Source organism: Polyodon spathula, chromosome 2 (assembly GCF_017654505.1).
Source record: "Polyodon spathula isolate WHYD16114869_AA chromosome 2, ASM1765450v1, whole genome shotgun sequence".
Classification (NCBI taxonomy): Eukaryota; Metazoa; Chordata; class Actinopteri; order Acipenseriformes; family Polyodontidae; genus Polyodon; species Polyodon spathula.
The window spans coordinates 11,756,543-11,782,999 of record NC_054535.1 but is presented as its reverse complement, the minus strand read 5'-3'; the positions used below and the strand labels follow the sequence as shown (position 1 = coordinate 11,782,999).

Sequence of the window (26,457 nt, the reverse complement as noted above, 5' to 3'; positions counted from 1 at the left end):
CCAGACTCAACTTTAATGTCTTTTGTTGAGCCAGATTACAGAAGGCTGTGTTTTTGTTCTTGTTTTTTTTTTTTTTTTTTTTTGCTATTCTGGGACTGGTTGTGCTGATGTTATACTTTTTTTTTTTTTTTTTTTTTTAAACAGATTCCATTTTATGTTTCTTTTTGGTATATATTTTTTTTTACTGTCAGATAAGCACAAAGTATTGCTATTAGTAAAATATTATTTATTTTAAACAGAATATTGATTATTTGAATTAATGTAATGCTGTACTTGGAATAAAGTTAGTTTGGTGTGAACATAACTAGTTCTTACATATACAGTAAGTAGGATAAATTAGCAATTTGGATTCTAGCGCTGTTTGAATAATTAGACTGCATAACATTTCTGTAATAATGCAATTAGTGCTCGCCCTCTAATCAAAACAGCCCGTTATCGTACCGCTGATGCTATTATTTTTTCATACTGCTTCACTGTTTTTATACATTTATTAATATATGGGGCTTAATTTAGTAATTTGATTTAGTTATTTTTTTCTGTCAAACAATTTAATGGGCTTTTAACTGGGCCAAGTCTTCATTCTACAAACGAGATCCCAACATGTTAATAAGCGACTAATCTTTATTAAAGCTAAAACGAAAAATAAAACGTTTTGCTGGACGCACTATTACAATCGTTATGACGAGTAACTGTATTTAACACTAGAAGGACCAGAGATGTACTCATACCTAGAAGCCCTGCAATAGTCTTTCTGAACGGCTGTATTCAAAACACTGTAAATAGTATAACGAAAGGAGAAACGGTCGGATGGAATTATTTTTTTTTAATACGTCATATAGACATCTGTACAACCTAAGCCTGTTAAATATTATTTATAGTTATACATGAACATTTATTTTACAAATCAAAACAAGAAAATATAAACATCTGAACAGACATCGGTTTACAACATACTGTACATATTTATAAAACAGAAACGATAGCAATTGGTTTATTATCAGATGGTCATTTTTCCACGAAAGGGTATCCCTTTACCTTGAGTCTAAGGCTGTTCACAATCAACATAGATAATGTGCTGCTTAACGCCATCTATCTGCACAGGGCACATCTGTCCAAAGTTTTGTATTGCACTTAACAACCTGGCATTGCCGTCTCTTGCGGCTCTCAGCGGGGGTTGCCAGCTTCAGCTGTGGGTACACGCTTAGCGGTCTCCATCTGTTCCAAATGCTTCTTTCAAAGTTCCTGTGCTAACTGTAAAATATATTCTCTCCTTGGTAAATTCTTCTCCGTGCATTCTTTGTGAAGTACCCAAGAGTTGATGGCTTCTAGATCCAATACATTGTAAAACACCTGAACAGACCACCATCGGGAGCCAGCTTTCACAGAATACTTCTGTGCCATCTGATCCAAAACCTCAACTCCATATGTTGTTGCATAGTAAAACTCCACGTGCTCTGGTAGTTATTTTCACTAGTCCCGATGCTAATCGACTGACCAAAGCAGCACAGCTGGCAAGCAGGCGCCAGCCTTCAAAAGGCTGATTGAAAACAATAGACTGTCAGTCATTCACTCAGGCAGAGTGTAGAGACTAATCTGATTACAGTTAAACACATTGCAGACTGGTAAATAAAGATAATAAAGTAGAATGCTCTTCTGTATACTCACAACATAATTGTTTTCTGTGTGGCCGTCAATGTGACTGCTCCCGGGGCTTTTAGGTATAATGTAATATATCTCCTTTATTTCTGCACTCCCGCGTTTCATGCTTTGTGAGCATATTTAATACATACGGACAGAAAGGTACATGAACACGCAACCCCATGTGTGTTACATGACTGGCGAAATTACATTACATTTACATTTTAAAACCAAAAAATGCCAAAATGACCGCCGTGGGGCTTGTAGTGTTAAATTAATAAAGCTGATTCGCGTCTTCATTTAAATGAAAAAGTAAGATTAAAGATTTAAAAGCCCTTTTAGTGGTTTCACAGAAAAAAAAAAAAAGTAAATTAAAGTAACTTTACTATTAACGCGTTTCTCAGTTGTGATTGAGAAACAGATGGATTAACAGGTATCAATTGCATTTAAAGAGAGTAGGAAAGCCGATGTAAAAGACCTATATATATATATATATATATATATATATATATATATATATATATATATATATATATATATATATATATATATATATTTATATTTTGCAGTAATTTGCAGTAACATCTTTCAAGTTATTTATTTTAAAATGCTCAGGTCTCTTGCAGCTAATGCACTTCCCCCAAAATGTCCGACTTCCTGCTTTCTCCTGCTGTCGAGACTGGACATTGAGGGGGGCGCATACTACCCCCCTTACACAGCGTCTTTTCATGAGAACTATATATTTTTAAAAGTTTAAACGTTTGTTAAATGGAATGTAGTACCCTTAATACCTGTACATGTCCTGAATACCTGGGAATTGAACTGGTTTCAGTTAAAATGGAAGCACACCTCCCCCAGGAAAAACTGTTGCATCAGAGAAATTCTCACTTCCTGCTATTTCAAAAAAATGTGTACTAAACGCAAACTCCTCTCATTACTCGGTCATCACAATTTTACTATCAGGATTATACCTTAAGGCAGGGGTCGGCAAGTGGTGGCCCGTTTTGAAGTTTGGTGGCGGCCCCTCTGAGTTTCTTTATCAATGTATTACTTTTAAAAAAAAAAAACGAAAACACTGATTAGATCCGCTGCCTTGGCACTTGCACAGCCAGCTTCTGTGTTGTTGCCGGAGTGATTTTCTCACACCACACGCAGTCTGTCAGTGGTTACTAGCCAAGGGACTTATTCGACCTGAAAAAAGAAATAAGGACCAGGGGTCACAAATGGAGATTAGACAAAGGGGCATTCAGAACAGAAAATAGGAGGCACTTTTTTACACAGAGAATCGTGAGGGTCTGGAATCAGCTCCCCAGTAATGTTGTTGAAGCTGACAACCTGGGATCCTTCAAGAAGCTGCTTGATGAGATTTTGGGATCAATAAGCTACTAACAACCAAACGAGCAAGATGGGCCGAATGGCCTCCTCTCGTTTGTAAACTTTCTTATGTTCTTATGTAACAGTTCCAAGGCACGCAGCTAACGTCACGTGGAAGTACGTAATCAATGCTTATGCAGTAACTGTATGCAAAGTGTTGAGCCAGAGAAATGACAGAGGTGAAGTTGGCCAAATTAAATAAATTGTTTTAATTTAAGAGAATTTTTTTTGTTTTGTTTTTTTCTTCCCTTGATGGTATCAAAATGTACAATTTAATAACCACATGTAATGTTAAATGGGAATAGATTAAACCTGCATTTGTGTGTTATGGCTGCTTTTGGTGCGAATCCACGTACCTTTTAAAGTACTATTTCCCCACTTGTTGGAGTGCTTTTTCTTTGAGAAACACTGAAATAATGGACAGGTAGTAAATGAAACCCATTTAAATAGTTATTTGTCTTTGCTGTTGCACAGATCAGCACTGTTTGAATTCTGTGTGGTTTTACATTGTGAATTCTGTGTGAAACAAGCCGTTTTATGGGCCGCCACAGCGTGGTTACGCTGAGGTTGCCGACCTCTGCCTTAAGGTCGATAATTTATTTCTTGCCTGTTAAATTTAGCGTTGTCTCTTCCTGATCTGCACCACTGCATCAATCTCAACACAGGGTGCAGTGCTGACATCAAACTATGGATTCGAATTCTCTTCCACTAGAACGGCATTTATTTTTTTATGATGATTCTTTTACATCTGCCGTCACTCTCAGCTTGTATATCGATGCTGCCCTTTCCCGTGGGTTCGGGGGCATTTTAGGAACTAAATAGTTCCTAAAGTGGAACTCCTTTAGCCTTAGGGAGTTTTTTTTTTCTCTTCTTCTTTTGGAGCCTGGAGGCAGGGCTACCCGTGGCCATGGATTCTCTAAGGTTTCCCCCTATCGTTTTGAGTAGGGTTGAGGTAGAGGTGGCTGTGTCTTTTTGGAAGAAGGTGGCCCGAAGCCGCTTTTCCTGCCCGTCGGCATTAGTTAGTTTAAAATTTAGTTTTAGATATTACATATTTTTCTTCGTAGAGGCGGCTGACAAGCTCATGTGGACAAGGCCATGTGCCAAAAGTTTCATACTGTATATCGTATGGGAATGTTTCCCTTGAAATCAATAAATGATCATTCTACATCAATCGTGGGTTCTCATTTCTGAATTATTTTCTTTGTTTTTTCCAGTTGTACAACATAGTCATTTTGTGTTGGTTAAAGGGTGTGACTGATTTATTTGAAGGGTCTCTGTAGCTAATGCCCAGAACAAGCCTGTCTGCAATCCCTGGAGAGGTTGTGTAATCCAAAATAACTCTGATTGGATGGAAATGCATTTAATTGGAATCATCTAATTTGCGTTTGTGCTAAATTACATTATTTAAGTGTGACTGATTTAGCAGCCTTAATATCAATTCTGAAATGCTATTAAATTACCCCATCTCCCTCTCTCCAAACATGCACCCAAGATATTGGGTATTTTGAATGACTTGGAATAATACATTTAAGAACAGTATTCAGATAATACTGTTGGCATTACTTTTTTAAAGAAGTGATGACATTCCACTGACAGTTAGATGTGAGGAAGTCTTCCTAGGATCACCTGATGTAGATTTCAAGACAATGAACCCAGTCCAGATCACTTCAAACTGATTAGTCTTAGTTACGGAATTTCTTAATACATTTCCTTGTCATTCAGCATTAAGAAGCTTTATTCGCGTGTGAATACTGGCCATTCAGGCATATGTTGTTTAATCAGAGCCAGGGATTTCAGTGGAGAGCAGAACCTTTCAGGTTGTACTGGGGAGTTTTATTGGATTGTGACACATGGATATTCCTTCATCGGTCTTACTGAGTATGATTAGTTTGGAGAGTTTTCTTTTCTGGGTGATGGGGGTAGTTGTGGAGCATGTGCCTGCACTGAGCATGCTGTAGCTAAACAAGTGAAGACCAACAAAAAGGGAAACGTTTTACATGATGCTTTCACTTTTCAGAATAAAGGGTTTTCTGTGTCTTTTACTAGTGAAAACTAAGATTTTTTTTTTATTTCCTTGTATAGTGGTGGTTATAAATAGTTTAAACCAAACAATGTTGTTGGGGTGCTCCCGAGTGGCGAATCCAGCAAAGGCACTCCAAGCGGATATGCCCTATAGCCTGGGGATCGCAGGTTTGAGTCCAGGTAATGTCACAGCTGACTGTGACCGGGAGTTCCTAGGGGGTGGCGCACAATTGGCTGAGCATTGCCTGGGTAGGAAGGGCTTAGGTTAGCAGATTCCACGGCTCACCGCGCATCAGCGACCCCTGTGGCCGATAGGGCGCCCATGGTTCTGCAGTGGAGCCTCCAGATCTGTGTTGTCCTCCGGCACTATAGGCCTGGTGGCCTCGCTGTGGATCAGCAGTGCGAAAAAATGAGGGATTGGCAGGAGCACCTTTCGGAGGATGCGTGCTCCAGCCTCCGTTCCTCAAGTTGGGGGGGGGGGGGGTTGCGAGCGGTGAGCTGATTTATATAGACCTTATAGCTGATTTATAGAGACACCTTGATTGACCTGGCTGTGTGGCATGGAGCATTGTCCTGCTGGAAAAACCAATCCTCAGAGTTGGGGAACATTGTCAGAGCAGAAGGAAGCAAGTTTTCTTCCAGGACAACCTTGTACTTGGCTTGATTCATGCCAAATCTGCCCGATTCCAGCCTTGCTGAAGCACCCCCAGATCATCACGGATCCTACACCACATTTCACAGTGGGTGTGAGACATTGTGGCTTGTAGGCCTCTCCAGGTCTCCGTCTAACCATTAGACGACCAGGTGTTGGGCAAAGCTGAAAATTGGACTCATCTGGGGGTGCTTCAGCAAGGCTGAAATCGGGCAGATTTGTCTTTGTGAAGGATGCATGAATAAAGCCAAGTACAAGGTTGTCCTGGAAGAAAACTTGCTTCCTTCTTCCTTCTGCTCTATCCACAGAACTGTGTAGTGAATTGTAATGAAATGGAGAGTATTTTGTTTTTAGATTGTTATTAACATCTAAATCTGTCTATATAGAGAGGTGCCTGGTGTTTTCTTACATTTTGAGACTCTTGGTTGAAGCCTGGTTATCTGGGTACTGCACAATAGGTTCTGTTCCTATGTAGAGGATCTCTAGGCGATAGGCATTCATTCTCCTTTGATTTGCTGTTGTGATCAAACAATGTTTTAACACATTGGTAAACGGTGACAGTGTTGTCCTGTCTCTGTTGCACTCTCTTCCAGAACAAACACAAGTTAGCTGCTGCTGATGAGGGCTGAAAGCTCTGTGAAGTACACTTTTGCTGAGACCATGATTCCTTTATGATAGACGAATTCCATTCTGGGTTATTGAAGAACAGAGAACTTCAGCAAAGATGTCAAAGAGAAGCCGCGGGAAGGGGGAAAAGCCTGAGGCCCTGATAGACGCCCTACAGTCTGCCAACGAGGAACTTGGGACTAAGCTGACAGAGATTCAAATTGAGCTCCAGCAAGAGAAAGGCAAGGTATGTGCCCCTTTCTGCAGAGCAATCCAGACGAAACGCTCTGTGTGTTAATTACTTATTCATTCCTTTGTAATCAAAATTTAGAATGTTATTTTTGATATTTTTAAGCAGCCTTGCTTTGCAGTGCTCTCACCCAAACTGCATGCTCTTATTCAATACGACACCAGACGCACAGCACATCCATGTGTATTATACTACAAAACAGTGGTGACTGGTTGTAATGATATCTCGGAAATGTAAACAGATTTTGAGTAAAAAAGCCTTGCTGTAGATTTAACCCATCTCAGAAGGTATATAGAACCATCTCACGGGAAATAACGATCCTGCAGTGGCTAATAATACTGCGTGATATAAAGGTTATGAGGGCTAGATCCCCGAGACATGTTGCGTCCAGAAGTTTGTTTAAGACCTCTGTATCATGAGTGGGAAACTGTCGGCATCCAGTGAATATTCTTTTTATTTTTTAATTTTGTGTTAATAATTAAATGCCTGAAAATGCCCTGAACATTTTAATAAAATATCTACAGCATGTCCAGCATTTCTCAGTTTTGTGATTTTATTTGCCAGAAAAAAAATAAAAACACAAACCCATTACTTTGTTGTAGTAAAGAAAGTACAATGTCATGTTTCAGTTGAATAACCTTAGCTTCTGCAGTATAGTTTTATTATTATTGAATTATGTGACTTAGTCACGTTGAACATAGCAGTGTAACATTCATTTCACAGAACACACTCATTTCTGTGGATTCAATTTGAGTTCAATTTCATCCAGAGCCGTGTGGCTATAAAAGAGAATTTTGCAGCTGGTTGCAGTGAATCAATAATGATTCTTTCTGACTCATACATCTGCAATGAGCCTGCAGTGGAGATAAACAGTGTTTAGCTGTTGAGGTATTAAAATCTGTCCTTTTCCACAGATTGTTAGCGGAGATGTTTCACCTCAGTGGCCTGTTGACTTCAGTTTTATTGCGCTCTATATTTGTTGTAGTTAATTGGCTCCATGTTTCTTCTTTGCGCCTATTTACTGTATAGGGACTTAAAGCAGAATCTAAGGTTCTACATTTGGATTTAGGATGCCTTTCATCATTGCATCTGAAAGCAGCTACAGTATATTCATTAAGGTTAATTGTTCACTGCTGAATAACACAGGTATTATGCTCCCCAGGAATGCTTGTATTTGAACATTTATCGTAAACCCACTCTTGGTTTTGGATGACTCGATCACGGTCTGAGAGTGTTAAGTGCACTGCTGCAGCTGAGGAGGTAGGTTTTCAGAGGAGATGAAAATGGCAAAGTAAAGTGTGAAGTATCTGCTTTCCTGATTTTCTGCTTTCATAAGATTTCCACAAACAGGGTAACGCGGACTGGTCTTGTTGTGTCTCATCAGCCTTGATTTGAGTCAGTTTTGCCTTTATATGGCAAGGAACTCTGTAAACAAACTCAGCTGATGGTGTGTCTCGGGCGGAGCATCTGGCTCTCAAATTATTTACAATAAACAAAAAAAAATATTGCACAAGAATAAAAACATACACATCCATGTAAAGGGTATCTGCCCTGCCACAATGGTGTTGTATTCACAGGATGGCTGATAAGGCAATTGAAACAGCATATATACTTATCTTTTACATTGCTTTTTATTTTATTTTTTTTATTTAATGGTCAGTAATTGATTTTGCCCTGTTTTTCTCCCAATTTTAAATATCCAATTGTATTTTAGACTCGGCTCACCGCTATCACCCCTGTGCTGACTCGGGAGTGGCGAAGACAAACACACGCTGTGCTCTGAAGCGTCTGCTGTCAGCTGACCGCTTCTTTTCACTCTGCAGGCCCGCTGTTGTTGGAGGACAACGCAGCTCTGGGCAGCTTACAGGCAAGCCCACAGGCGCCTGGCCAGCCTATAGGGGTCGCTGGTGCGTGGTAAGCCAAGGACACCCTGGCCAACCTAAGACCCCTCCCCCGGGTGGTGGTAGTGGAATAGCCTGGACTTGATCTGGCAACCTCCAGGCTATAGGGTGCATCCTGCACTCCACGTGGAGTTGCGCCACTTGGGAGCCCCTTTGCATTGCTTTTGATCTTGTAATTTACTTACTGTATATCAGTGCCAATGGCAGCCAGCAGTCATCTCCCACAGACTGATCAGTGTTTGCTGTCCACATTATTTTTTGTTTGCACAATGACCTTTAGTCTGAAATATCAAAGGGTACAAATGTTTATGCTGTGATTGCGAATGTCAGCATTCTCCATAGGTGTCGAAACTTGTTTTCAAATGGCTGCTTGTGCTGAAGTTTATCTGAGTTTTTTAAATGTGGAAAAATCAAGTCACCAGTCTGTCCCAAGCATAGACAGTTGCATGCTGTTAATACTGCATGATACTGTGTATCAAGCAGGGACAGTTGCATACTTTCAATACCTTCTCAGATGTAGACCCATCAAAATGAGTGAAAGTTGAATTCCTGCAGAGCAGTGGTTCCCAACCTTTTTCAATGTAGAGACCACCATAGTGTTTGGGTTTTTTCCCTGTGGGATAGTTGCCACGTGTTTTTTCACAACAGCATTTCGAAACTACTTTTTATATATGTATAAGTACATGTAGAAAGAAAAGTATTTATATAGCGTACCTAACCAGGTCAGCAAGGAATGTTGTCATTTTGCACATTGAAATTTGCTGATGGCAAAGTTTCAGTTTCTTTTAACCATTTCCATATGTCCGTGGACCACAGGTTGGGAACCACTGCTGTAGAAGTTGATGGCTTATGCATGTTTGCAAAAAATATCTTGGTATCCATTGATGATTTTTTCAAATAGATGCTTATAACTAAGGTTGTGTTGAATAATCATTTCTGTGATGGGTAAATTGACTGTTTACTAAACTTCATGCCAAACGTTTTGTACCAGATGTGAACAAAGCCACAGCTAGTTTGGTAGGGACTTCACTCAGTGTGCATGTCAAAAACATCTACCCCAGTTGTGTGCTGCACAGGTTATTAAACTGTTTGACAGGATGTTGTGTCATATCCTATTTGTCTGAGGATAAATACACTCTGCACTTGTATCATAAGAACATATGTTTATATATCGTGTAAATAGTTATTTGCTGACAATGTTCTGTACTCATTGTATGACTGCTTTGAACCACTTCCACCTTAAAGTATTCATAGTTTGGCAAAGGCTTGTGAAGTAAAAGCTCAGAATAGAGGAGGTGTCATGGGTATGTTTAGATCTGGAGCAAAATGACACATATTTACAGTAGCGGTGTTGTAGGGAAAAAGTAGACTAGGGAAAAAGTAGATCACGTAAGCTCAGTGAGGTAAAAGGAAGATTTAAAGGAGAAGTTAACTGCGCTCAGCATTTTCTGTCTGATCATTTTATTTGCCAGATCGTATGGTAATGTGTTCACACACCGGTTTTATTTATTTATTTTCTGTCTGTAAAATATGTGTGATGCAAAGTTTTCTGTTATGTCTTTATACTCGGACTAAAGTGTTAAACGTTTGTCAACTATTTCTGCTGGTGTGTGTTTTAAAAATGTTGTTGTTAGTCAGATGTAGGCCGTAGTTGATGTGTGATCGCAAAGATTTATTTACTGTGTATTATTAAAAGGCTTTACATGTCAAAATGTTGTCACTCTTTAATCGATATTAAAATGTTTTAGTAATATATTCTAATGACATACAATCATATAGTATTATTAGTATTGCTTATATTATTTGGTCAGTAGGCCTAGTGGTAACTATCACAGTTTACAAAGACTAAACTTTATCAGCCTAGTTTTTAAAAAAAATAAAAGACTAGAAGAACTCACCATGACAGCTAAATTAGAAAAAACTTTCAGTTGCAATAACGTTAAACAGACATACAAATAATACTTACAAACTTCATTTAAAATTATGTATTTATTGTTAATGTATCCAATCTACTTATTCCCTGGGCTTGTTCTACTAATTCCCCAGATGTAGCACTAGTACAGCGATCTATGCGTAAACCTTAGAAACAGTGAAACCTCCTCTTTAAATCCTAGACTACGATCCACTTTTCCCCCCAGTCTGCTTTTTCTCCAGGACACTAGTGCCATTGCAACTGACTGAATGGAACTTTCTTTCACCTCGGGCTCTTCATCTGTGATAGCAAGTAACGGAGCAGGCTACTACTTTTCAGGGATGAAGAATAGTGAATGCATGCCTGTCACAGATGGCTTTGTGTGGTGTGTGGCTGGTGACATCAGACCAGGAAATTAAACATAAACACAGGTTGTACGGGGCAAAATGGCGCTGCTGCACTCGTATTTAATAAATACAAAAATAAAGATTTAAACAAAACAAAAACATGTACACAGAAATGGACACATTGGCCAAAACAAAACAAAAAATAAACAGTAAGTCACGTTTACTTTAGAACAAGTACCTTTTGCTTTCTGGCTGGTAGCAATCGCTCGCGTTATGATTCTCCTACTCTCCAACCACCATGAGCCCATAGTGGGTCTTTTATATCTGTGGCTGGAGCCTTTATTACCCATTAATAAATTACCTCATTAAGGCTCCAGCCACATTCCCACGGTTTTATTGAGAGGGTCTCAAATAATAAATAATAATGTTGGGTGGCTTTCGTCCATCTGCACATGAACACAACACACATATGCTAATAATAATACATATGAAGACAATAATCATGCATAAAATATACACATGGGGTGGGCACCCTGTCACAGTGCCATTTACATGAATTAGTCCAGAACAGTTGTAAAACAGATACTAGAATACTACTGGATCTACTTGACCAGCACCTGTTTATTTAGGTCCCAGTCTCATATCTATACTGAAGAGCTCTCTAAACAAAATAAAATGGCTTTACACTAATCACATTTTGTTGTTACTGTACATGTAGTACTTCAGTGTTAACAGAACATGTGTCTATGCAAACAGAGAAGCTGTGCCAGTGGCACTGTAGTTTTTATACAGTCAATTAAAACAAATGCTTTGGGTGGAAAAATAACTAACAAGTGACTATAAAAAAACCTCCAAATTAGTATGACCGTAGAAGAGGTGTTTTCATTTTCTATTTAGTTTTGGCAAACTGGTGACAATTCTTCCCCACAGAAAATGTGGAAAATATGAGTAACAGAATGGTGGAATAAATAAATGGTAAGCAGAAATAACTACAGCTGAAACTCTGTGGAAGGATATTGTTGGGAGCCAACCGTATTGCATATAATTGTGATGTGCATGTTATAGAGGCATCGGTTGCTAATAAAATACTGGATATTGATGCAAAAACAGCAGGTCTGCCAGTTAGCTTTAAAGGAGTGCTCACCTGGTACCTTTTCATGTAGCATTTCTCACGTCTACTTGGGGCAGAGTGTTTACAAGGAGACAGGTTAATGGTTACACTGGTGTAAAAATAAAAAGTTTAGTGTTAACATTTAGGGAGGTTAACCCCAGGCAGTTATTAAACATAAATTTGGCATGCCCATTATCAGAGACGCAGGAACGAAGTTCAGACTGAGGGGGGTCCACTAAATCCATTAATCTTCGGCATTAAAATGCTTTCTATAGCGATCTTGGTTCCTGCAGGCAGGCGCATCACACAGGGCGAGGCAGTCCACATACAGGCGGAGGGCGGGCACGGACCCGGGACCTCTAGCATTGAAGCATAGTGCCGATACCACTCTACAAAAGAGCCGGCTCCTTTGCAAAGAGCGTATATCAGGCTTATGTCTTTGTATGTGATTACGTCACCTACCAGCCCTGCTGCTGCCTTCCCCCGTGTACGCTACACTTTCATTCTGTTCGACAGGTTTAATAGGTCTATTCATGCATTTGAATTGTGCTGGTCTCTTAAGTAACACAAATTAGACTTGAAAACATGTTAGATACCCAAGCTAATCGGGAAAGTTCTACCTTTTGTAATTTCGTTGGCAATGCACTACTGCTTGGCATTTGGTAGCAACTGTTACTTATTACACTGAAGAAAAATATAAATGCAACATGCAACAATTTCAAAGATTTTAGTGAGTTACAGTTCATATAAGGAAATCAGTCAATTTAAATAAATTCATTAGGCCCTAATCAATGGATTTCACATGACTGGGAATACACATATATGCATTCATTCTAAAAAAATCTCAAATTCCAAATACAGTACTAGTATGAGCCTACTATTGGAAATGATCGTGCCTCACTAGTCTGGGCTGTTGCTGTAACAGTTTTTAAAAAGGGAATTAAAAAAAGAACATGACAGAGAAGACAGCACCACTGAAACACAGTTGAGTATGGTTGCTTTGGTTTAATTTAAATTAAAATAAGTGGCATACAGAACGTGGATTGGTTCTTACTTCTAGTAAAAAGAAACGCTGGCAGGTCACGATTTGTTTATTGAGAACTATATTGACACATGTTAACAGTTATATAGTTATAGCCTTTATTCTCGACTGTTTTAAATGTGGTTCTGGAAGTTACAGAGATTCATTTGTAATGTTTTGCCATCCCACATTGTTAAACACACAGTTATCATAGCGAAACCAGCTGCTAGGTCAAGACAGATAGGTTGGAGCAATGACCATCTCCCTCGCATAGCAATGCTTAGTGCGAATTGGTTGAAACACTAAATGACAGCACGCACACGGCAACACTAATTGGTTAAAACATTGATTCTTGACTTTCTTGCAGGCAGTGCAAATGCTCATTCATAAACTAAAGTTAATGAGAAACGTCGCACTGCCACCACCCCCCTCCCTTGGCATGTGGGGGTGCGGCTGCACCCCCACTTCCCGTGTCCCTGCCCGTTATCGCTGGTGGCAGGTGACCATTAACACACTCTTTTTTTAGAATATGTATGTTCTGGTTATACCTTATATAAGGGGCCTTGCATGTTATACAATACTGTGAATTGCATTGTATGTGGGTGTGTACTTGATGTTAAAAAAAATGTTGTAATGTAAAAGCTGTCAGAAAATGATTTATTCTGATTGCTCGGAGGTAAAAGGAGCGAGTTCCGTAAGACTTTCTTTTTTTGTAATCGCAGTACAGGGATGAAAAGCTCCTGTTGAATACTGTTAAGTGCATTTTTGTTCTTGTAACTCTACCAAAATGGTTGCCTCAGATTATTTAAAAATGTAACTATAAAAACCAGCATGTTCAAGACAGCTACAGGCACTAGGGGAGTGCTGCTGCTCCAATTTTCTGAGTAATTAACTTTAAGAAGTATTTGGTGGTAGGTGCAGTATTAACGAAACAAACCTATGTATTAATGAATTGATTTCAAAAGAACTGTTACCTTTCCCTCCCTTTTACAATAGAGTAATAACCAATGGCAGTTCATTTCCACACCGAGTTTCAAAAGCCTGTTGGGAAGCAAATTTCTCTCATGTACCGAGGCCCTTGACTGACAATAAAAATCTGTTGTAAAACTGAGGCTTTTATTGGGAGCAGGTTCAAGACCAATTTAGTTTTCTAATGAATTTATCTGTTCTAAAATTGTTTTACTGTAATCTTTTAGTCTACCTGACTAAAATATAACTGATGGCTTAGGAAACATTTATTTTAATAAAATACCTGTATTTACTACCCTAATATGTACAGCGTTTTGTGCTTTGAACTACAACGACTGCATTTACATCACATCAGAACGTTTCGACCACCTCGTTATTTTCAGAGAGCCGAACACCAAACTTTAAAGCTATCTGTTAACATAACCAATAACTGTCTGGTATCAGTATGTTTGTGTTATTAGATAAGAACAAAATGTAACTTTTTTGCCAAATTCTTAGTCCTTGTATCCCTGAATTGGAGGCTTGCTGTGTTTCTAGGGGTGAGGCACAGCTGGCTAAGCTAAACCTATTTTCTACCCAATACTATGTAGACTAAGACTAAGTCTTTCTCTCCTGCCTCTCCACCACAAGTGTCTGTCTTTTCTGGGGGGTTGATGGTCCTTCATCACCCAGCCTTGGTTCACCTCTGACAGACATCAGAGGTGGCACCTTTGGGATGGCACCTGTTGGTCCAGAAGGTGAGATCCTACGGCAAATAATCTAATCATCTAGCAATGCTGTGCCTCGATCGCAGATCATTTTAATGAGAGCATCCTCTCACAAGGACAGTGGTACCCCAATGTTATCCTTGCCACAACTACAGAGAGTTATAGTAAATTACAGTAGTAATTTATGTTGCTTCCCAAAATGGGTCTGTGCAGTGTTGCCAAAACAGGTACGACATTCAAAGGGCACTAAATGTTAGCTGGACTCTGTTAATAGCAGGCTCACAGCAATGTATTTCTAATGTTGCATTTATATCTTTATTTATTTATTTATTTTTGTCAGTAAGTTTGTGATAAAGGGCATTCTTATTTTCTTTTCAGTGCTGCAGTGTTGTTTGCTGTCTGTGTAGGCTGATGGTCTGTCTTGTGTAATGTGCAAGCTGGTTATTTATCGACTTATTGATGGGTTTGCCTCTGACTGGAGCATACACAATCAGTAAGCATCTCTTCGTCTGTGTCTTGTCACAGTAAGATGTCCAATACTGCTCTGGCAACTGAGAGAGGGTAACTTTGACCTTTTGAATTCTTGAAGGTCTATATTTGCTGTAGCAAAATCAAATGTGTGTTGTGAAAAGAAAAAAAAAAACATGGAAACTGGGCTAGTGTACTTGGCTTTTTTTCTTCTCTTTCTCTCCCTGTACAGTGTTAATGGATTGTGCTGCAGGTTTCTTTTTGCAGTTTGTAAAAAGGGAGTTCACACTAGAAGCATTCCTAAGTGGTATCTCCCAGTGAGTAGCCCTGTGTAGATCTGAACATGCAGTGTCTGCACATCTTTGAAGAGCTCTTTCATCCAGACCAAAAGTGTCAGTAAGCATCGCAATTAATTGATCCTTGTGGAGATGTTTACATTTTGAACGACCGCGTTCGGAGAAATCAACATTCCATGCTGTGTCACAAGCATACATTGCCTGTGGAGCTGCGCCAGTGTTGTTTTTATTTCTGGTTTATGAGAGACCAGAGAGCGGAGGCTGCTGTTTGAACTGCTTAATGACAGTTCTGCTGTAGCACATTTGACACAAATAGTTGATATTAATAAACCTGGCTTTTTTTCTTTTTAAGTTTTCTTTTTTTGAATTGAGTGAAATGTTTACCAAATCAAACAGAGGTTCAGTTTAACTCCACAATACATGTAGTCGATGTAATGTAGTGGTTATTACGTACGTGTGCTTTGTGTTTACTGCTGTGATAAAACAAATAATTTTGAAAGCAGTCCTTTGCTGTATTTTAATGGTAGCATCTGTAATTGCACTACTGTCCAGGAACACTCATTTGGTCAGTGCAGCCACTATGTTGAGGGATGTGCCAGTTACATTTTCATGCTGCTTGTGAAATCGGGTATCAGTCTTTGCCATGACTGTTGCTGAATAGTTGCACGTAGTGTCACATGACCACATTAATGTACATACATGGCAAATTAGGGGATTTTCTCATTTTGCTTAGATTCTCAATTTTGTTTGAGTCGTAATATGTTCCACTTGCACTTCCTAAGTGAATTCATCAGGAAAGTTAAACTCTGTCTACACCTTTTCTGTTGTTGACCAATCAACTGCCTCCCCTTATCATGTACCCTGACTGAAAATATGAATGCAGTAATTGAGAAGGGAGGCCAGCTAGCTCTCCAGTATATTAGTACCAATACACATGGATTATACAGCTGCAAATGTAAATTTTTGTACGTTTCATATAAATGTTACATGACTCACTTGCAGCAGCAAAACAAGTTGTTTCACGATCTTTAAACAATGCATGTAAATATTCACAATATAATTAGATGTTTACTATAGTAAGCGGACTTTTGTAAAACAACCTTTGATTTTGTGTGAGTGTCATGTGAAAACATGCATTCTAGTTTGTTTTTGTTCTTGACAAGGGCATATGTATTTTACTAACGTAACTTTTAATTTAAATTTTTATATAACTTCTCCAGGTAGCCAAGCTGAGGGAGAAGATGCAGGAGGCCAAGCAAAGCAGGGAGCTGGAGCAGCACAAGCACACGGTCCTGGTGACGGAATTAAAGGCCAAACTCCACGAGGAGAAGATGAAGGACCTGCAGGCAGTGCGGGAGGTCCTGATCAAGCAGCACGAACAGGAGCTGACCCGCGTCATCAAGATCCGGGACAGCGAGCTCCAACGCATGCAGTCCCTGGTCAACGTGCTGCGGGACGGGGCGGCCGACAAGGTGAAGATGGCCCTGCTGAGTGAGGCCCGGGAGGAAGCCCGCCGCGCCTTCGACAGCGATCGCACCAAACTGCAGCAGGAGAACTTGGAACTGAGGTCGGCCAAGAAGCAGGTGGAGGAGACTTTGAATAACATCATGCAGGCTGATAAAGCCAAAGCTGCAGACCTGAGGTCGGCCCACCAGTCGCATCAGGAGGAGACGAGCCGGATAAAGCGGGATTGTGAGAAGGACATCCGTCGGCTGGTGAGTTAATCCTTCAGGAGAGATTTCCATCACCGGGTTTTCAACCCTAATCTAAAGCATTCATTCGCCATCCCCCTGTTTCACATGGTCACTACCGCCCCTCCCTGAATGTGGAGATAGTATAACAGTCAACATTAGGATTGATTTTGTAGTAGGTTTTAAATACACATAACATGCATCAAGCCAAAAGCAATAACCTGCAAACACAGAAGGCTGAATTATGTATCTGTTTCTCCAGTTATAAAGATGAACAGTTATCAGAGTTGATTATCTTGTAAATGTTGCTTTGTAGTTATTTTCATGCATGTTTTGGTTTTTAATCATATTCACTGTATATACTTTTGCAGGAAAAAAAAAAAAATCATTTTCTTTATAATTAACTGAATTATATTTTTAACTCTTAACTGTGCACTTCCTGTGTTAATAGTGCTGCATTTCTCCACAAGCTTATATTGGGAGACATGAACAGGCAGCTGTTCCTTTGCTGCAAGAATACAGTGGAGCAGGTGTTCTGTGTACCACTCTGCTGCCCTGCAATGCCTGCTCCAGGTGGTACAGCATCCAGCAGGGTAGCCAGAATCAGCTTCTGCAAACAGTGACACTGAAAATTCCTGTATCTTTATTTTGTGGTCGGACTTACAAATCAAATAAAAATAGAAATATTCAAATCCGAATTGGCGACGGGCTGTTGTAGGACGTTTACTATTTGTTATTTAGTTAAAAAAATTTCATAGCAGTTTCACCTGTTCCAGGTTTTACTACGAGCTTGATTGCCCACAGTCTATAGATGACAAGCTCAGGTACATCTTATTAAACTTTCATAGTAAAACCAGGAATGGATTAAACTGCTATGCAATGGGAGTCTTGTTTCCATCCCTGTAGTTTAAAGGCCATGAAAACTGAACTGATTTCCAGTTTCTATAGAGCAGCGCTTTGACATCTAATCTGTCTGGATTTTGATCTTCACAGAGCACTGAGACTTCTCTTATTAGGGTAGTAGATTAACTTTTGATAAGCTCAGATTCTGGCTTTCCTTCAGTTTTAATTCTGCTTGATCTGCCTTTGACACCGTGGACCATTCTATTCTATTAAATTGGCTTGGGAGTTTAGTGGGTTTGGCAGGCGGTGTCCATTCATGGTTTAGGTCTTATCTTTCCGATGGGTTTCAGTACGTTTCTGTCGGGGAGATGAAGTCTGATTTGTCAGAGGTTGTCTGTGGTGTTCCTCAGGTTTCTATTTTAGGTCCCCTGTTGTTTTCATTATATATGTTGCCATCAGGTGATATTATCCGCAGGCATGGAGTGAATTTCCATTGTTACGCAGGTGATACTCAGCTGTACTTGTCTTTCAAGCCAGACAATCCTTCTACTGGGACCCTATTAGCTGCCTGCTTTGCGGATATAAAGTGTTGGATGTCACAGAATTTTCTGATGTTGAATTTTGATAAAAGGGACATGCTTGTGGGTTCACAGCACCAATTACAAAATGTTGATTTATATAGAATAGCAGCCTTTCCTCAGAACTAAAACTTGAAGCAAAAAATTTGGTGGCCATTTTTTTACCTGTTCTATCATTTGAGTCCCATATTGGGAACATTTTAAAGCTTCTTTTCGTCATTTGAGAAATATAGCTAAACTTAGATCTATTATTTCTGTATCTGATGCAGAGAGGCTAATGCATGCCTTTGTTTCATCGAGAATCAGCTATTGTAAAGCACTTTTTTTCTGGGATTCCAAAGTATTTGGTGTCTCGCTTGCAGCTTATTCAGAATGCTGCTGCAAGAAGTCTAACTAAAACCAGAAAAGGTGAACATATTACTCCTGTCTTGGCCTCCTTACACTGGCTTCCTGTGCAGTTTCGAATTGATTTTTATTTTTAACTTACAAAGCCCTTAATGGATTAGCACTTGGTTATTTACAAGAGCTGTTAATCTCATTCATTCCTAAGAGGAGTCTTAGCTCTCAGGATGCAGGGCTCTTGGTTATTCCAAGGGTAAATACTAATGGTATGGGAGGAAGAGCCTTTTCTTATTAGGCTCCTACATTATGGAACGCTCTACCCTTTTTGTCGAGAAGCCAGGAGGAGTCCTGCTGTTTTTAAGTCAAGATTGAAGACTTATTTATATACACATTAGTGTCTTTTTTCATTATCACTGTTTTTTTTTTTATAATGATTGGAAATGTATTTACTTTTATTTGAAATAGTCTTTTTATTATCTTTTTAATGCTATTTTAATGTTTTATTAAGCTGCAAGTATTATGTTTTCTGTAAAGCACCTTGGGGTCTATGACATAAGGTGCTATATAAATTAAATAAATAATAAATAATGTTTCTTGAGAATCCCATAGGAAGAAATGTCTGCTTTATTGGCATTTCTAATGATGGTAAATCAGGATGTTACTTAGATACACTATGTAGCACTATTTAGATCTAAAATATTGTCTTAACTTTAATAAAGGCATTTGCTGACAATATTGATCTTAATGTGTGTTGGTGTATTTAATAATGACATTTTCTTTGTTAGTGACTTCCGTATTATTTATTTTGATTGTCTTTCTGCAGCGTTATAAGAAATCATTAATATTCTGTACAGTATAATGCTGACAAAAGGGAAGTAGGGTCAAGTGCATTTATATTACTATATTGTAAGTGGAGAATGCCATGGAATAGTGCAGCTAAAATGCTGAAGGCAAAACATAGACAACAATAATTCAAAACTGGGATAATTTGTCACCGTGGAGAAGGGCTAGCATTGAGAGTCCTGCAGAGAGCAGGGCACTGGCTTAGCTGCCTTCCAGTCGATTCCTGTCAGTGCCCATCTCTGAGTCAGCAGCAAGCTGTTGGCTGAGTGTCTCTGCACGGGCTGTCTTGCTGTTTCTCCTTCCTGCAGGGAAGCAATCCTTCATGCCAGCCAGGAAAGTGGCCCCTGTGCTGCATGCAGAAACATACGGAAACGATAGGAAACCATTCCTTTTTTTCTGATGGAGGAAAGTATGCTGTAAACCCACTGAAACCCAGCTTGCAAAATCCTCCTGATTTGCCAAGAGGCTTGCACGAGAATAGCGAGATGGAGACAGAGAATGAAATTAGGTTGGCTGAAGGAATTGCAATGTACTTGAGTTGAGCCAGTATAATATATAACCCAAAATGAATTTCCAAATTGTTTTTGACATGGAGCAGATAGTGTGCTCTGATAAGGCACATGTTTGCATTACCTACATTCAAGGTGTTAATTTAGTTTTCATCTTATAAAATTGACCCATTTATAAGTAGCGGTATTCCAAAAATGGGTTTTATAGCTATTTTAATCTGTATTTTTAAAGTAGAGCTTGTAATGATTTCTTATGGCCTGGGCTGACTCTATGGGACAGGCATAATACATTTAAAAGAAAAAGCATGAAGTGAAACTAGCAAGCGCATGTAAATTCATGACTCTAGATTAGAAGTAGCAGTGTAACTCTTTAGTTGGTTCTTTCTATATGACCAAGATTCACATCACTTACCCATCATTCCAGCAATCAGCTTTAATAAGCTGTCTATGTCAATTACTGTATACTTCTTTCCTAAGGTTCAACAGTGGATTCTCGCTCACTGCTCTATTGGCTGAGAAAGCACAGTGAATTACAAGACATACTATCACAGCTATTACTTTGTTTTCCTTTTTGATTTGTTTTCAACCAGCTTGACCCTCATATTTTAATTGATGAGCCGGTATGCCTTGTGCCATGCTGCAACACATTTTTTGGGGGGTTGGGGGTATTGCAAGTGGCACGCTCTGCGGCTGCCCGCGTGTCATTTAGCCTGCTGTCAAATTTAATTGTCGAGCACTATTGTAGACCGATTTCAGACAGTTTCAGACCTACAATAAGTGAAGTGCAACTCCTGAGTGGCCCATGTACATTCCAAACTTGAATACACCCATAAAATATTAAGCTATTACAAACCTATTCAAATTGAAGAAACGTTTTGTTTATTGGTGTAATTATTACAATACTACAAACCCTAATCAATGCTACAGTTGAACAAGTCTGTGTTTTTTTTTGTGTATAAACATATAAAGGATACTTCATGAAAGCTCTTGGAGTACTGTGAGCTCACGAAATAACCAACAAGCCCCCAGTAGCAGAGAATGGGGTTGTCTACGGACATTATCCTGTAAACACGGCACTCCAAGAACTTTGAAGCAGGATTCTGTTATTATAACGGGCAATGTATGAAACACAAAGTGTTGGCAGAAGTAGTTTCTTTGTGATATAAATTCTAAAATAAGATCCAGTTTAAAAATATACTGAGCATCAAAAGAAACGCATCACTTGTATTTGAGCATCAAAAGAAACTTATTACTTATTGTGACAGGATCACAGAGGGCTGAGGCTCAGAGACAATGTAAAGGCAAAAATAAAATTCTTTATTTAAACAAAATAATCAAATAAACAGGCACAAGGGTCAACAAAAAGAAGTTCAAACACAAATAATCAAAGTCAAATTACAAAATAAATGGTCAGGTTCCAAGTCTTTTAAAACAAGACACTCCTTTCTTCTCAACCCAAAAACTCTTGAACACAAAACAAACTCCCAGACAGAAAAACACCTCCAGCCAGGCCCTCTCCCCTGGCTTTTAGCCCCTGTGGCTGGAGCCCAATTAATCAATAATTACTAATCATTCAATTAGAGCTTCTCACATTCTCACATTTTTTCCTGGCAGGGAGGAATTTAACCCCCTCCCTGCCAGTTCCAAACACATTCATATAGATGGGGCAGTTCCCCATCACACTTATATTTGGATAAAATCCACTAGATGTTATCAAAAAATGACAAACTCTGTTTTAGAGCAGGTGCAGTGACTTTTTATTGTGCTGATTTAACAACTGACATCTGTCGATCTTGGCCAGTGTTGTGACTCTTGGTCTCCCAGTCTGTGGCCTGTCATTGACAGAGTGTGTCTGGTTATACCGTCTTGCCAGGTTTGAAATTGCTGGCTGTGAGCGATCGGCATGTTAGTCCAGCCTCCAACATGCCGATTGCACGAAGGCGCTGCTCTCTTGACAGACAGTGGCATATTTGTTATTTTTTCCATGATTTTCTTTACTGCGTTTATTCAAGCTTGCAATTGCACAGCTGCAATCACTCAATATCCCGTGTCCAATCAACTGTTTCACTAATTAAGTGCATATGGCCCATATTATAATAGTGGTAAGTTTCTTTTGATGCTCGGTATAGATAAATCTGAACTGTTGTGCTGAATATGAAGAAAAGTACTGCAATACAATAATGAGGTGCACTATCAAGTGATGGTGGTGCTTTTTTGTGATATTTCAGCCAATTGTAGAAAACAAATTTTTTATTCAGTGTTAGTACTACTGTAGGTTATTCCAAGATAGGAGTAAGCCGATAGCCGGATTATTGCTTACCAAGCTGCTAATCATCCTTCTTGAAAATCCCTTTGAAGAAATTTTGCTTTAATTGTCTCCAAGTTTCTATCTACCCAGCCATGCTGCCACAAGGCGCTAACATGGACCAGAAGCATGGTTATCTGCAAAATAATGAGATTTAGGGAACAGATTGGTTAAACATGAATATGTGTTACACTGAATATATATTAACTTCAAGCTGCTGAAAATTCTAAGTGGTTTATACATTTTCTGTGAAATAAATGTCAGACTTCCCTTTGCTATCCTAACTGTACATTTACTGTACATGTGGCCTACTTTTTAAAGGTTTGCATTTATATCCACATAACCTGATTTTCCAATTGAAAGTAAAACCATTTTAGCCCAGGTTATTCAGTGTGTGTTAATCTGGGGTGTACGGAAGCTGCCTGTTTGTGCATCTGACTGCCGGTATGTCAGATTTGTATGATATACTGGAAGTCATGGTGATCTATTTTCTTGTTACTTGTTTTTGAATTTACATTTGTCCTGTCTTGCTTGTTCCAGTTGTGACATTTGAAGAAACAGACATGCCTTTATTGCACACACGCATACAGTTTTATGTACTATTGTACAGTAGAGGTCAGAATAATGATACAAATATTGTTTTGGTTAAAGACGCTAATTGCAAAATACATACAGTATTAACACGACTACTGGGACTACTACAAATGTGTAATGTTGTAACTGTGTTTAAAGTTTTGGTGTACCCTAATTTTATAGTAAACCCTGTAAAACTAAATGTTAATGCAGCCTTCTGCACATAACAAGGGAAGGGATTTCAGAAGCCAGTTATTTTTCCCTTTAGCCTCTTGGCTTCCAGTCTGGAGTTCTGTGAAAGACATTCCTTCCAGCAGAAAATTGGTATCCTCTCTTTTTTTTATATTCTTGGATATAATAGGGCTTTTTCTTTTCCCCCCAAAGCCAGTACAGGGATCTGTTTCTATGGTTACCAGAGCAAGTTGTCATGTGTTTGTTTTGTTTTGTTTTTTTTAACATGTTTTCAGAGTGTAATCAAAGTAAGACACAGATAGTCTCGGATCATGGAAAAATGTAATGGTTTATGGTGTAATATTGGGAAGCATTGCTTTAGGATTTAAACTCGGGGTATGTTAGTTAAAAAAACAAAAAAAACATGGTTCTTTTCAGCTGAAAGTGACAGACATTTTTGTATGGATGATGTAGGACAGCTCATGTATAATTTTTTTCACACTGATTTTGGGGGTGAAAAATTGAAGAAGCGTAAAGGCCTAAGGGATCATCTTATCGGCCATGAATACGTTTGACATGCATCCTCGGGTCCTGTGATACAATTTAAAAGCGTGATTGAGATTTAATTAGCACAGCAGTGCCAATGGAATGCATTGTGCATGCATGCATGGCTCTATTGTATTTCTGTTATTTTATTTAAAAAGTACATTCAGCTTGTCGCACTCGGCTGCATCTCATCACTGCAGATGCAGACAGGACTGACACTGTGAACTTGGTCATTATTTGGTAATTCATTTGTAATAGCGGTTGCTGTTATAAGAAGACCCATCTGAGAATATTAAAGATAAAAAGACATTTGGGGCAGGGAGGGAAATATTCACAATAACTGATCATTGAAATAAAAACCTAAGAACACCATTAACTGGAAAAAAAAAAGAAAAATTATAAAGAGAAGAATTAAAGGAAAGAAAAAAAAAACTTGCTGTATTGGACATACTAATTCAGCTGAGGATTTGAGGTAAGCTAACTAAAAAATAAGGGAGGGGAGGTGATCAAATAAAAATCCATGTGCTGGGAAATTCTTTGTTCACAGTACCTACCAATTGCTGGCAAATACTGAGCCTGTTCTGTAACTACAATATCTGGGACTGCCACTGTTGGAGCAGTATGCTTAGTCTACCGGTTATTCCCTGTTTACTGTTTTCTGTTTTTGCCGCTGTACATTTTCCCAGCTTGGATGGGAACTCTGGTGAGAGTGCAGTGACCTGTACAGTACTACTGGCTATCAGAGCTGCAGCATTGTATGAGCTCTGTAGACATGCTGTGTACTGTGTATCAAGCAGTACAATGGATTGGGGGACTGTATGTTTGGCAGTCCTTGCTTGTGTATCTGCTGGCTTTTGCCAGTTAATGTGTCTCGATAGCAGAATATGGTTCCGAGGCAGGTCAAGGCATATTAAAGTGTTTTGATGCTTTATCATGTTATTCAACTAAATCAAAATATATGGGGCTGTGTTTTTCTTTACTGATTTTTTTTTTTTTTGTTAATTTGTTTTGTTTAAATTTGTTTGCAAGGAAAATTTAATATTTAAGAGGGAGAGAAAAAAAAAGTGAAGGTGGTGTACAAATCATCTGTACAGAAACCAGACCAAATGTCAAGACAAATGGGGAAAAATGAACAGGAAGAAAATAGTGATAGAACAAGATCCACAGATGCATCCAATTACATTAATAATGCATTCATTTCAGAAATGACTTTACTTTTTCACTTTATCAATGTCATACAGCATATACACAGAGGTCTTTAGTTGTGGTTGTGGTGTGTGTTTTTTTGTTTTTGTTTTTTGTCTGGCTATATTTCTGTCATACTAAAAAAATATTTTGGAAGTGGTGTCCTTTTTTCCAGAATATTCTGGAGAACATTATGAAATACTTTAGTAAATATTATTTTATTATGTGTTCTGCTTCAAGATACATGTATAAAAACATACTTTGATATTCTATGACCTGAGGGACCTTACAGTACTCCCTGAAAGTCTTGTTGAAAATTATTAATCTTTGGGCAGATTGCAAAACATTGTTTCAGCTGAGTGATTGCAATTCCATAATAAAAATGTATTCTCAGGGTCTTTTATAATCAACAATGGACGCTACTCTCGATTTTTTTATTTTCTCAAAATATTTATAAATAAAATAGTTCTCCATTCCATTATTAGAAGTAATAAGGAGAATAAAAACTTACCTGATAAATTTAGTTCATGAAACAGTATCTGCTTATATCCACTCATTTCTTGATATTTTATAGATGTTGTAAAAATAAATGTATACATATTGTGAGCCAGTTCACAGAACAACCAGCAGGAGGCGCCCGTGGCAGGCTGAAACCAAGCCGGTCCACACAGCAGGGGACAGCTGGAATGATCCATGGCTGGCTTGGAATCAGCCTGCCATGAGTTTGATGAGTTAATTGAATGATAGGCTACAGGTGCTGCTGTTATGGGAAACAGAGCTTGCTTATTAATTAGTAATTGCCTCGCTTGGCCAGCACCTGTGGCCTATCTGGGCTGCAGTAGAGATCCTTTATAAAAGGTTTATTTTTCTGTGATTGAGAGACCACTTGGATCATCTGAACAGAGTGGTAAAACGCAATACAAATCTGAAAGAATCCCATTTTTTTATCGTGGAAAACCTGTTAAATGTTTTCGCAGGTATTCAAATTTCATTCGTGGACAGCTCAATTTGTACAAGTGTTTTAAATTCTGCGCAATTGTCAGCCCTTGTTAAAGCTATAAAATAATATACCCGATTCGAAGTGTAAAGAATATTTAAAGGAAAAAATATAAATATTTTAACGCTAGCAAGAAATGACGTGGTTGCACTAGCAGCAGTTGGATTATTGTTTTAAGATATTTTATTATGTGCAAACTTTGCCCTCTAACTCAATGGACCATATTTAGAAGCAAGCGCAAAGGCAAAGACACAATTTCTTGGAGGAATAAGACCATTTTATTGGTATAAAACAAGAAACAACTCTTGACTGGGTCCTTCATTGTTGTATTCGGCAAAGAAAATAAAGGCTTCAGAATGAAGTCTTTTTTTCATATAGTAAACCAGTGCTTTTGACATGGCAAGTATTTGGAACTGCCTTACTGAGAAAGGTTGATCCATCTGATAAAATGACAAGTTGTAAGTAATCTCTGAATTTCTTTTTCTATAAAAGTAGAGTTCAGATTTGCTTCTGAAAGTGGTCTAAAATGGGTCAGAATGCATTTGAGAGTGTGTACAACCCCAGAGTTTTGAGGGGCCTATGCGGACCCCCTGGGCCAGG

At 38.8% G+C, this 26,457-nt stretch overlaps 1 protein-coding gene across 1 annotated transcript in view; it reads left to right on the top strand.

Annotated features, from left to right (window-relative positions):
* The window catches only part of LOC121330153 (janus kinase and microtubule-interacting protein 1-like), a 104,536-nt gene that overhangs the window by 52,467 nt on the left and 25,612 nt on the right, over nucleotides 1–26,457 (top strand). The window contains exons 2-3 of the mRNA XM_041276464.1: nucleotides 6,280–6,539; nucleotides 16,495–16,989. Coding sequence (XP_041132398.1) covers nucleotides 6,411–6,539; nucleotides 16,495–16,989 — 624 coding nt within the window. The 5' untranslated portion in view covers nucleotides 6,280–6,410. The remainder of the gene's footprint in view (nucleotides 1–6,279; nucleotides 6,540–16,494; nucleotides 16,990–26,457) is intronic.